General features: G+C 32.0%; 1 protein-coding gene across 2 annotated transcripts; it reads right to left on the minus strand.

Moving 5' to 3' along the window:
- Nucleotides 1-273: 273 nt before the first annotated feature.
- On the minus strand, nucleotides 274-12493 carry LOC139099549 (uncharacterized). Of its 2 annotated transcripts, XM_070652042.1 has the most exons (11): nucleotides 12182-12493; nucleotides 5236-5296; nucleotides 5076-5144; nucleotides 4993-5010; nucleotides 4882-4908; nucleotides 2566-2605; nucleotides 2393-2436; nucleotides 2215-2321; nucleotides 2026-2145; nucleotides 586-768; nucleotides 274-512 (listed from the first exon to the last, which is right to left on the minus strand). In XM_070652042.1, the coding sequence occupies exons 1-11, from the start codon at nucleotides 12239-12241 to the stop codon at nucleotides 405-407; spliced, it is 837 nt and encodes a 278-aa protein (XP_070508143.1). In that variant the 5' UTR covers nucleotides 12242-12493; the 3' UTR covers nucleotides 274-404. The 2 variants fall into 2 exon arrangements, with proteins under 2 accessions (XP_070508143.1, XP_070508144.1); XM_070652043.1 differs by lacking the exons at nucleotides 274-512; nucleotides 586-768 and adding an exon at nucleotides 842-1351 and having other exon boundaries at nucleotides 12182-12489.
- Nucleotides 12494-13295: the final 802 nt, after the last annotated feature.

The following is a 13295-nucleotide window of genomic DNA, read 5'->3' on the forward strand; positions in this document are numbered from 1 at the left end:
TGTTCGCTAAGAGACCGTCCAAGTCTCGAAGTTTCCTTACCCAGTAGACAGTGAGCAATCTCACCTAAATGAGCATGCTGATGAGTAGTCAATTTTGTGAGTAAAATCAAAAGCATGCTTCTTAACAGTAAAATCGGATTCGATCCAATTTGCGGCGAAAGTGTCGCTCGGGATTAAAAGCATCTAATCCAATTTGATACAAAGTTTTAATTTGGCTGACAAAGCTTCCGATCTGCTTAAAAAGAACTAATGGGATAAAATAAATTGCTTCAATTCAGTTGCATGCTAATAATTGTTCCTTTATTTATTCAGAATAAAGAAAGCCAATCTGCAAGTTCCACAGACAAATTTTAAAGCTTGCTTATTAAAGCATTTAAAAATTTCATGCAATTAGAACTAAAAATCTAATTTCTTTCATATTCAACAGTCTTTGTCTTTGTCTTCGTAACTGATGTTCCAGCAAGTCCATTATTCAAAAACTGATTCACCGCACTAAGTGCTGAAATTGGAATCTACAATATATGAGACAGAAGCAATCACAAATTAGCATAATTAAGCATAAAGATATAGTTCTACAAGTATTACATTGAAAATGTCATTGAAAAAGTTTGGATTTGGTTGAAAGTTCACCCGAGTCGTTGTGGCTGCACCAGAATTAATGGCTGTTGATGATTGTCTTCTTCGCATTGAAATTCTATCTCGAACATTATTGTTTTCATCTCTTGAACTATTGTCATCTCTTATTATCTCTTTTGTAATTGTTTTTACCTGTTGAGAATTTTCATTTCTAAATTAAATTATTATTGTACAGCAGTGCTGAAATAGAACTTTTCACTTATCACAAATAATTTTTTTCCTTTTTTTCTATTCTTCTTACTGTTCATTTTATTGCCAATGGGAGTTAGTTTACAATTTAATTTAGAAAAATACTGTTTTTGTTGCCCGTACTCTACCCGTACTCAAAATACTACGTATCAAAAAATGTAAGGTAAGATTAGTGCTGATGAGTGCATCCATCTAATATCTTAAGGTCAAATATCAAGGACATGAGGTGCAATTTGTGTAATGAATGTGCTTATTAGAAAAATTCATCAATTTTTTTCGTTGGATCAGTCTTTTTTGACAAGTCAGGTGTTATAATCTTCTCCAATTCGACTGTATTTGGTGTCTTTTGCTTTCTGATTTGTATGCTATATCCCGATTGTGTCTGTGGATTTGGTGCACCAGAAATTGTTGCCGCAAGGTCAGAAAAATAGCCAAAATCAAAGAAACTTCGATAGTCCTGTTGTGGTGGTGGTGGTGGAGGTACGTAGTCATCATTGTCATTAAAGCGACTGTCCAAATTTGGAATCTTTTTCATGCAATTTAGGAATCATGTGTGCGATTTGTTTGATTGTTAGAAATGAAAAGTCATGGATGAAAAAAAGAGGAAAAAGGATTCATTAGAAGCTTTCAACTCTTCTCGGTAAATACAAAAAAATATAATGAGGATCCGGACTAAAATTGTTAGCCTTTTACAGCATAAATAAAATGATTATTTCGCCAGTTAAACTTCGACATTTTCAAGCAACTTTGTGATTGTACAGATTGAATTTTGTTTGTTCCGAAACTTAGCGAGATAATCATTGAATCATGAAAGAGGGGGTCATTTGTCGATGGCGTCCAACAATTTAATGCTGAAGGGAGAGGGAAGAGCTTCAAGTTTCTGCTTGACTTTTTGGATCCGAGTGGTTAGACTGCGATTATTCTACCCTACATGCATATATCTAGTAATAAACTTCACGAAAATCCGACACCAGCCCAACGCATCTTACCGGTGTAACAAGCCTTGTTGCCGGATTCAGGATGAATTTTCATATCAAGTTTATTACTAGACTTGGTCTACAAATTACAGCATCTTCTACTGGGTTATTAAATAATTCCAATGCTACTTTATAGAAGTTCTACAGCTTAACTTTATAATCCCCATTCCTTCATAGACGCCACTTATAAATTATCCCCAAAAAATGATTATCTTCACCCTACCTTGTTTTGCTCGTCCCTTTGTAATTGAGCATATTTTGCTTTAAGTCTTCGTCTTTGAGATTGTGAATCTTCTTCTGCTGAAACGCGTGGATTTATTGGACCAAATTCAATAGCCTTCACCTACACAGTCATTAAACATGATAAACATATAATTGATTTAAATTATAAAAGATTATTCTCTTATCATACATTTTCTGGGATGGTAAGTTGCTGTGGAAATTGAGTTATTTCAACTTTTTTAGCTTGATATCCAGCGCCATGTGCTTCACTTCCGACGCCACCTCGACCACCGCTTTCTATAAAGTATTAAAAAAAATTGATAAGTCGTAATTAAATTGAGGATAAATCTGTGTGATGAATTTATTACCATCAAGACTACCGCCTAAGGCCGCACTCGCACCAAGGCCAGCACTGAATATGTTGATTAACGAACGGTAGTATAAAAATATGTGAAGTAATTAAAAAGATATTCGGTATTATTTATATATACTTTTTTTTTATTTGTGTCGTGTCGAATAGCAAGATTAAAGAAAATATTACCCTGCTGTAGCAGCTGCAAAGCCTCCACCTCTTGGACGTCCTAATACGTCGACATGTTTTGGAAGAGATGAATAACGGAGAGAATGTGTAATTAATTTGTTTAGGGTTCTATATTTAATGAACGCATAATATGTGTATATACATAAGTGAATACATGGTAAATGGACTTTTTTTACAGTTCAGCAGAAGCGGTAACAGCATTGTTAGTCAGCTTGATAATTTATGGTTCATTCAGATTACTCTATGGTGACTAAACAGCTTTATTGTATTCAACTGCTCATTTAAATCGAGCGGACCCCAACAAAAAGCAATTTTTGAAAATTATTTTGCCTTTATTGTTTAATTATTTGACTGTGCCATATTTCCAGCAGCAGCAGTAGCCAAAATAATTTTATTCTGAGGGATTATAGTCGTTGTGCATTATTTCGTGTTTCAATAAACTCCCAAAAAAATTTTTCCTCATTAATTTTTGAACTTTCAAAATATTGGTTTTAACACCACAGTTCAATTAAAATTATTTTCATAGCATTTACCATAAGCGTTGATATACACTTTTGAGTTTAGCGACAAATGTGTTAAAATATTGATCAATTTTTTTTCTGTTGACATCGGACATTTTCTATAGCTTTATAGCTCTTTTACAATGCAAATTTAAATTCATTTTATAAAAATTCATTAGCGTATTTTCCGCACATGACGTATAGCTTAATACAGAGTTATTTATTGCATGTCGATTACATTCATATAACCTTCAGAATATTAATAAAATCGCCGATTCATTCTGTTTACTTATACTGGAATATTTGGTCAAGAAATCAAAAGTTAATGGCATAAATTTACGTTCTTTTTTTTCTGCGAAATTAGAATTTATCGTGCACTTAAGTTTTACATTTAAATTCTTCGCCCACGCTAAGTTCAGCACATTCATTTCCGAAATTTTGATCATAATTCTTCATTAAAATTTAACATTATGCTGCTCATAGTCATAAATTTAGTTCAAGATTGCAAAACTTGTTGATTAAAAATCAGCCCGGACGTCAGCAAATTGCATAATGACACCTCAAAAATGTCCAGTCATTGCTGTCATTTTAATTGATGTTATTTATTCTAGAGAAATCTAAATTCACATCAGAACAACAAGTTGTACACTTAGATTAAGTAACTTAATATGATAAAATATAAGTAGAAGCATGCTATTGAATTACAAATGATGTAATGTATCAGTAAATGTTTTAAGCTGTTTAGTAAAAGATGGAATAAATTAGATAAATGGAATGTAAATTGATAAAATTATAAGTATTAATTTCGGTGTATTAAGAGCTTTGTCAGAGTTGTGTGTGGTATTGGAAGATAGCAGAAATGTGGAAATTGATTGTTTTTGGTTACTTATTGAAATTTTATATTCCAATAATTTCTCAGCATAGATGCTTCAGATAAATTCTAGAGAAAACTTTAAATCGATAATATAAAGTAATAAGGGTCTTGTTAAGGTTATGGATCACAAATGATCTATATGGTTAGCTAATGACGAAAGTTAGGGCCTTTTTAAGACATTGTAGATTCTAAATCTTGAATGAATCTTTAAAGTATTATCAGTGGTTTTTAATATATGCTCTATATAATACTACCGTACCACAACACGATCTTAAGTTTATCGACATCTTCAATGAGAGCCGTATTGAATGGTAGAGAGGGGTTTGGGGTCAAATCTCCAACCTGTCTTCTTTTTTTGGACAAAATTCTTAAAATTGCTTCAAATTTTTGTGGGAATAATCTCAAAACTTGCATTTTATACGCAAATATTTCTAAACATCAGTTCTAAACAGCAAAAGTATCATCAAGTGTCATATCATCAGCAGAGCTCGAAGTTGACTCAAGTTTAGTATGGAGTCGAATTGACTTTTCTTTAAAAAATCCGAATCAAATTCGAGTTCTGATTAGCAGTTTTAAGATACCTTTATTAAAGGGGTCGTTCTTTTTTACGTAAATCTCTGAAGAAGCTCGCGGTGTCGAAGAGAGGATGGAGGAGTTAAGCCTTTGTTCCCCTCAAGCAATGCTCAATACTACAACTCTGTCTTAAAGTTTATTATAATTTCAATCTCTTAATTGAAATCTATATTAAGACACCCATCAAAGAGAACATTTCATTGAACCATAATTCGAATGCAATTACCTCAATGAGAAAAACGCGCACCATTACCGCATAATAATTGATTACCCCTGTTCACTTATAACAATGAAGACCAAAATTGAATTCAAAATATTTCATTAATTTTAAATTAGCGCAAAATAATAATTAGCTTCATAAAAACTCACCCTGATCATCAACAGTTCCACCCAATCCTATAATAGCAAATTGAAATGAAATTTCGGTTTTGTAACTGAGGTATATCTAAATAATTTGTATAATTTTCATTGCTAATTTACCTGCTGCTGCTTTTTGGCCTATATGAAATGAAAATAAATTGTTATAAAATTAGATTATTAAACTTTTTATGTTCATCGCTTACCGAATGGTGTACGAGCAGATGCTGAAAGGCCACCATGTGCTGCATCTCCTGTTAAAAGACCACCAAGACCTTGTTACAGACATAAATAAGAGAGTAGAGATAAATTAATTATTTTAATTATATTTTTTTATCATTCCGCAACATGTGTTAATGAACCAACCTGCTTCAGCTGCAAAACCGAAAAAATTAACTCCTAACTTGCCATCTTTAAATGTGATGAACTGCAAAAAAAATAGGACAAATCATTAAATAAATTATGAGGCATTAAAAAACATCCGTCATTCGACAGGAATTTTTCTCAATTATCCAATGTTAATTGAATGTATCTTTTTTTTTTGTTCTGTACTGCTCATTAAAATTAAAATAAAACAGCTTTCAGAGGATAATTTATACAGTCACAAATATTTTCATTTCAACAATGAAATTAAAATTATAAAAAAAAGTGAGCACAAAAAAAGAGATTTTAATTATTTGTCGTCAAGTATATATTTAAATTGACTACAATGATCTCGTTAAAAGTCAAATCAGTTTTATGGACTAGGGATTCTAAAGAATTGTTGATTAATGTAGGATTTTGTAGCAATTATTATTTGAAAGGAGCTATCTAGATTCTAGACAACACTGAGTATTTGAACAAGCTTTGTGATTCAATCAGCAATAAAGTCAGATGAAAAGCTCTTTTTAGCAACCTAGACTCTTAGTCGGAGCATGGCTCCCGGACTCCATAAGTAAGTAAGCAAATAATTATTTAGACCACATCTCAAAATGAGGATACAATTTTGTGAAAGATTTGAGTAAATCCGACTCCAATTTGAATTATAAAACCATAAAACTTTGAAGCCTCAGCTAAACACTCTTATATCAACTACCAAATGCAAGCCGTTTACTTTTCCGCTAAATTTATAGAGTCCATAATTTTTTCGCTATTTGTGGCTCAGGCTTATATGTGTATAAGACGCTTAGAACTTCAACTATCCTCCATTCTATTATTGAGACAAAAATCAAATTTTTTGTTAAATTTATAATGTCAAATCTAAAATCTATCGGAAATCCCCAAATCGATACTAAAAGTTGATCAAAAGTCAACAGGCATTTTAGTTTTGAAATAAATCCGAAGTTCAATTTTATCGGGAATTTTTTTCGCAAGTCATTCCTTAGAAATGTTCGGAAAACACGCAACGCTAAAATAGCGATTTTAGAATCACCTTCCCCCACCGAAAGTCTTTGTAACAAAATCATTAATTAATATTTCCAAACTTCATTCATTAATACATTATTTTAAAAGTTATGTAATTGCTCTAAAATATTTGTCACACAAACACAACACTGTTAAGTAAGGACTCAAAGTCTACTACAATAGAATTGTTTATGGAAAAGATCAAAAAATATTATTTATAAATATGGTTTAAATCTCTTAAGGATTCTTGAGTTTGGTCTAAATTAATTTGGATTTTCCAGTCTGATTTTATAGATAGAAAGCCATCACGTAGACACCCGACAAACTCATGAAAGTATGATAATCGAATTTTGTAGTAGCCAGCGGCATACTTCATGAAAGTATTGATAAGTCTGTGCGGGCACGAGAAATGAGACTTTTAAATATATTTAAAAGTGACTGTTGAATCACTATTTTTTCTTAGCTGGCAGAGAAATAAGTAAGAGTAAGAAATAAGTAAGGGTTTGTCAACCAAAAATATTTGAAAATTCTGTCATTAAGACTTTATAGTCTTATGTATTTCCCAATTATAACAGAGTCAATTAGTCGACAACACATCTAGTTATAAGCTTTGCATACTATGTCAAGATCCACAAAAGTCAAGTTTATTACAAGACATAAGGTCGACTAATTACAGACCACAAGATTACAATATTGTCATTTAGCCATGCTTCTTAACCTCATCTAATTTTTAATTACAGACGTTATAACTGACCAATTGCTATAAAGTCCAGAAAATAAATTTTAACTCATTATCGGAATTACATCGCTAATGTTCATTGTAAAAAACATAATCAAGAGAAGAACAATGGAAGTCCACAAAAAAAAAATTTCAATTAAGTTGAGTAAAAAGCTCCGGCAACAATGGATGAATACGAAATTTAATGTAACAAGAGTTAGTACAAAAATTAATTAATTCAATTTGTAAAGTAGGAATCTTTACCATTTATTTTTTTGTGTCGCCTGTCGTTCTGCCACAATGACTAAAAAGTATTTCCCATTTAACAGTAAAGCTTATTAAATGAATAATCTCGAGTAAAAAGAAAAAAAAAATTCTATGTTGTGTTTCTATTTCTGTATCAAACATAAATCACGCACGATAGAGTCTCTGTTGCTGTGTAAGCAACGATTTAATTCTATTTTTTCCTTTTTTTTTCTTCCTCCTTGTTATTCTCAGTACAAGCACTATTGCACAATTTTCTGAATAATAACGAAGACATTTTCATGTTGTTGTTCGCCTTCCAACCACTAAATACCTTAAATGGTAGACGGTTGATACTGTTGGCGTGTTAATAGAAATTAAGTGCTTGTTTCTCATATAAAATAATATTATAAGGTTAAATGCTGAAGTGCTTGTGGAAAATATGATGCTAATTTTTTATTAAAATAATTGCAAAAGATGCTTTGTCATTGTCATATGAGTAGGGAGTTAGAGCACATGATGCTCGAGAACAGCACACCATCTTCCGCATATATGCATAATATTCATTATTATCTTCACCATTACTCGTTCATTCACTGTTGTTAAGATTGTATCTCATTAACATTTTAATATCATTTTTATGCATATTTTATTGAAAAGTCGAGAAATTTTAGTGCCGTTGATATTTAGCAACAGGAAATTAAATTGATACAGACAATCGTAATAATACTATCAATGATGAATTAGATAAATATGGTAAAATTTAATTACATTTACAGCATAAATAATTAATTCAATATGTTACGCGTAATTAATTTGTATGCTTATCCAACTGAAGCAAGCATGTATGTATCATCGACAGTATGTATAAACAATTCATTGAATCAATTAGAAAAGGTTAAAGTCAGTAGCAATTCAGTTTTGCATTAGACAAAAAAAGGGGGAAAAATTACTTTGAGTAATTAATTTTTATTGGATACTTGGGAGAGCTTTATTGCAATTTAACCACGTTTATGGTACTGTCGTTGTTAAGCGATGTATGTAGATAGTTAAAACAATATATTAATGAATACAATGTTTTTGATTGTAGAGTTAGAACTAAGAGGGCTCGATTTGTATTTGAAAATTGTTCGATCCCGAACAGCACATCGTGTTAGCAAGGGCACTGCTGTGTCATCCTATAAACGAAATGAATAAAGTTCACCAGACGACACTATCAGAGGTGTACTCAGAAATTGTTTCATGTTTTATGTTACTTGTCACGAAAAACTCTTGGAAAATGAAGATCAAGAATGATGGTTGACAGGAGGGTTGATCCCCAAACCCCATAAATACACCTAAATACCTGGGCGGATTTCAATCCATTTTTATGTCCAGAATTACAGTTCACCGTATTATGCCGTTCTGGTTTAAAATTCTCTGAGCTGCATCTGGCAATATACAACATTATTGATTGTATAATGGATTTAAAACAGTCGTTGAAGCACCGTGAAAACTTTTCGATGTTATGATGTCTACACAGCAACGTTGCAATGCTCTGTGCACTGACAACTATGTTATGTTGATCAGCTCTGTGATCAGCTTAATTATAAATGCAATAAAATACTAGTTTTCCGACAATATATGAATCAGAGCTTTCCGTGATTGATATACGTCACGCCAAATTAGAATAATATCATTAAATTAAAAAATTATGACTCCAGGGAAATAAATTAACCTAGAATGACTTTGATTCCCAGAAAACATCTAGTTGAATCAGATTAAAATCAAGTTTATACTTTTAGATTAATTTCGACCTTTGGTACTCAACTACCAAGAAGTTTCATGCATTTGAAATTCAGTGTACACGCTCAACCGGATTCACCTTAGGTTAATATGCTAAAATATGCTGTCTAGCAATGCATATTCGCTTAAAATTCATAATTCTTCCAGTACATTTCCCCCTCAATCAAACTTTGTACTTAAACGAATCAATTAAAAGTTGAAGTGATGATTTCAATAATTTGTATACAGTAATTAAAGCGTGACGTACTGTTCAATTAGCTTAACTCATGACTTTACGTAATATATTCTTAAATGACATATGAAAGAGCACAAAAAACTTCTTCTTCTTCTTGTTCTTTTGTTTTGTGTTTGAGCAAAGTTTGAACAAATAATGGAAGAAGAAAATCAGTTGTCAAACCTTCATAACTTTTCTTGATGTTCCTTTTCATTGTGCTGCTCTCATTTACGAAATAAAGCAACATTCAATGCAACGTTCTGGGAGATTATAAATCAGGCAAAAAGTGTTCAATTGAGAAAAATCGAATTACGAAAAAAATCAATGAAAATGCGAAATAAATAAAGTTTTATGACCTTTTAAACATTTATAATAAAGTCCAAAAAAGAAGAAATAAATCGTTCTATATTTGAGCAAATAAAAAGAAAGATGTGAATACATCTTGAGGGATTTTGGACTCTCCAGATGCGCATTTTCTTTAATAAATAAAGAATTTCATGATACATTAGATTTCAGACTTTAGTAAGTATCTTTATGTAAGACGATGATGCAAGGTGAAGGTCTTTTTGTCACAAGCATCAACTGCGATTCTGTCGAGAACTTGGAACTTTGAAATCTTTTGGTAGGAATGGTCATGAGCTGATGTGACACTTTTTAGAAGCAGAGCTCGAAGTTTACTCGGATTTCGAAAGAAAAGTTGACTTGAGTCGCCTGGACTCCATTACAAAATTAAGGCCAATTTCCACCTTTTCATATAAGAGTTCACGAATTGCTACATATAAGCGTCGTTGCTTAAACTGAAAGAAACTGGCTCAGGGGCTTAGTGGTTTCGTTCTTCGGGACTTAATCATTGTCCACCAACTTAGCGATCATGAGTTCGAGACTCGGTCTTGTAAATTTTCCATTTGCGAATCTTATGCCATGAACGCGACTCCTTTATGAGCTACAGGTCAAAGAATAGGTTTCCGATCCCACTAGAAACTATACGAGTTAAACTGTCAATTAGATCTATTTAAAGTTTATTTTTTCAATTTACGTAAAATTGACTCCAAAAACAAAGAATTGAAGTTTGTAAACCCAGAACAAAGATATGTCCACTGCATGTCATGTACAAATGCTATATTCCAAAGAACAAAAGCTCGATAACCCTACAACTAAAGCTCTACGATGCTCACAAATTACACAATAAAGTTTTACAACAATATTTGTCATCAAATGAAACGTCCAATTGGTCATAAAGCATATCCAAGCAAACAACAATTGCTACCTATCTATCTCAGTTGGATGTATCTGTTTGATCAATAAAATGTAAAATCCAAACAAAAATTTCAAACTGAGTTAAAACTAAATTTTATTTGAACAAAAAATAAAGAAGTAAGTCATTGTGAAGGAGTTAAATTGTTCAAAAGATTTACAGCCGGTGACTTGTCAAACAGACACCTTTTGTGGTTTTCGTTTCACATGTTGATAAAAAAGAAAAGAAAGTGCTTGAAATGATGATATTCAAGAGTCTTTTTTTATGCCTTCATACACAAATATTCATCTTCTTGCCTCATCTGAGCTCTTTTTATGTGAATGATATAAATGTTCCTCATTCTCTATTATGCTCGAGCATTTATTGTAACATTCATCACAATGTCATCTGTCATAACATAACAGCATACAACATATCAAAATATCCCATCCATATAAAGTTTTTCAGTTGGTTGGGAATACTAGCCATTATTGTTCATGTTAAATGAACATTTGGACACGCTATAGCTAACACAGATTTAATTTGTATTTATTTTATTTTTCAATATAAATGAGATTGAAAAAAAAGAGAGGAGAACAGAACATAAAAGGGAAATGCGGAAGTAATCAAGTCTCAATAGAAAACTGTTGTTTACAAAACAAAATTGTTGTTATGTATAGTGGCTGGCTAGATGGATTGATATGCACATATATGCGTCTTTTGGGAACTATTAGGATGCATTTTCAAGTTATGTCTTGTAGAAGAGATGCTTTTCAATTTACAAATGACGCTTGTAACTTCACTTTGATCGGCTGGCAGGTTGCTTGCGTCAGCTTGGAAATCTTAGGAACCAGACATCGTAGAGAGCTTGGGTTTGAAGCATTAGCTGGGTTTCAATCAATTAAGGTTTTATCGATTAGTTTTATATCTTAGAACAGAACCACGGTCAATTCCTTTAATTAATAATTTTCTAATTTTCCATACAAAAATTCGCGTGTTTTTAGCCTCAATAATAAAAATTTGAATTTTATTTGAACGTTAAATTTCAAAAATAATTTGATCGTTATTTTTTATTCGATTTTTAACCCATTTTAAATTGAATTTTGCTAAACTGTGCAATTAAAGAAACCAATTTCAAATCCCACCCAGATGGCTACCCACCACAGTGCATAACACATCCCCAGTGAATGAAAAACTATATCCATTTTTTAGTACTGGCAAATAATAAATTTCTATTTCATCGACTGTTTTCTCTCCCAGCATATTGCACATTGCTCTGTGTCCAAAAGTTATTATTTTTAGATCAATATGTTGCCGAATGGCTAAATGCAAAAGCAGAGATTTTTATATCTCCAAACAAAACCACAAACAGGAATGAGAGGAATCACCAATCGAAAAAGTTTGTGCCTAATGACACAGGATGTAATTAAATACTAATTTAATTGCAAGCATGCTACGTGATGAAAAGTTCTCTTCCATTTTTGTTGCTTCTACTTTGGCCACACTATGAATGACTGTAAGGTTAATTTAATTTCCAGCAGCTTTTTATGACCATATAGACTCAACAATGCTACTTTTTTTGTTCATCGTCGTGCATGAGATAGAGCAGAACGATAAACCAATAATAATATTTTAATGGTATTAAAAAATGCATTGAACTCTCGGTAGTCTCATCATCTTTAAACCACAATGGGGTTTTTTGCCTCTCTGCTTCTCTATATCTGTTTCAACTCACCTGATTGTAAGCGACTGGCAAAACTGCCAACAGAAAAACTACTGCCGTGTATCGAAACATTATTTTAATTCACATAAATCTTTGAATCACAAGAGGGATTATGCAAACGAGAGATAAGCAACACTTTCTATCCACTGACTCTCTTATTTACTTTAATGGTATTTTTGAGGAATTAAAAATGAGAAACACAAAAATTCACTTCGTATTTTGCAATATTATGAATCAAGTACGACTAAAAAATTGTGTAATTCGCTAATGATTTTTAATTCAGGTGTATATCTCTTGATTCCACAACACAAACTGCCGACTAACTTCAAGTTTATTTTTTATTATTATTGTAAGACTATTATTTCTCTATTCTCAGATATTTAGGTGCGATGCCGTGAGTATCTTATACTTTGCACGCAGAGAGCAAAATTCTCTTTATTCTATAAATTATTCTGTTGCTGATTTGTCAGGTGTTGATGACAAGAATTATATTGTAATACGTAGAAATGACAATTTAGAGGTCGTTTGTCACTGACGTCAATTACTAATTTCTAATTTCACATTTTTTCTTTATAGGAAAATTCACTATTCTTTTTTATTTTCTCGTCCTGAAAATCTTTAGGGGCCGGAATTTCGGGGAAGCATACTATTCGCTTATTAATAAATACCATTTTGAGACTCGACCCCTAACGACACCTAAAAGCGTTACGTAATAACTTAATGACCCTCTAAAACATTAAATTTTGACATTGAGTCCAGTTTTTGGACAATCCCGCTCCTTTTGACAAAATTCTTTAATTTTAATTGGGTTTTTTCGAGATAAAAGTCCAAAAAACACCGTTTAAACTAACTACACCTTAGTTCAGTGGTGATCAACCATTTATTTTGCGCGGTACACCTTGGTGGTAAGCATCAACCGAAACCACAAAAGTCATACTATTTTCAAAAATTTTGAGTGGCACCTTAGTGTGTCACGACACATATGTTGCCCACCACTGCCTCATTTATTAGACATTGCTCACAAACAACTCCAAGTGATAATTCCAGATAGTTTTGGGAATTTTTGATTCTTTTGTGGGAAGTTACCAAAAGAAGTAAACAATCAAAAAATTAATGCAAATTGATC

The sequence above is a fragment of the Chironomus tepperi genome, unplaced genomic scaffold (assembly GCF_022539635.2).
Source record: "Chironomus tepperi strain 1889 unplaced genomic scaffold, CSIRO-AGI_Ctep_v1 contig_474, whole genome shotgun sequence".
Taxonomy (NCBI): Eukaryota; Metazoa; Arthropoda; class Insecta; order Diptera; family Chironomidae; genus Chironomus; species Chironomus tepperi.

Excerpts from the sequence above, each read along its gene's own strand:
- LOC139099549 (XM_070652042.1), bottom strand. The coding sequence starts at position 12,241 with ATGTTTCGATACACGGCAGTAGTTTTTCTGTTGGCAGTTTTGCCAGTC. Across the intron at positions 2,437-2,565 it reads TTTGCAGCTGCTACAGCAGG|TGCTGGCCTTGGTGCGAGTG; the intron begins GTAATATTTTCT and ends CAACATATTCAG. Across the intron at positions 2,322-2,392 it reads CTTAGGCGGTAGTCTTGATG|AAAGCGGTGGTCGAGGTGGC; the intron begins GTAATAAATTCA and ends AATACTTTATAG.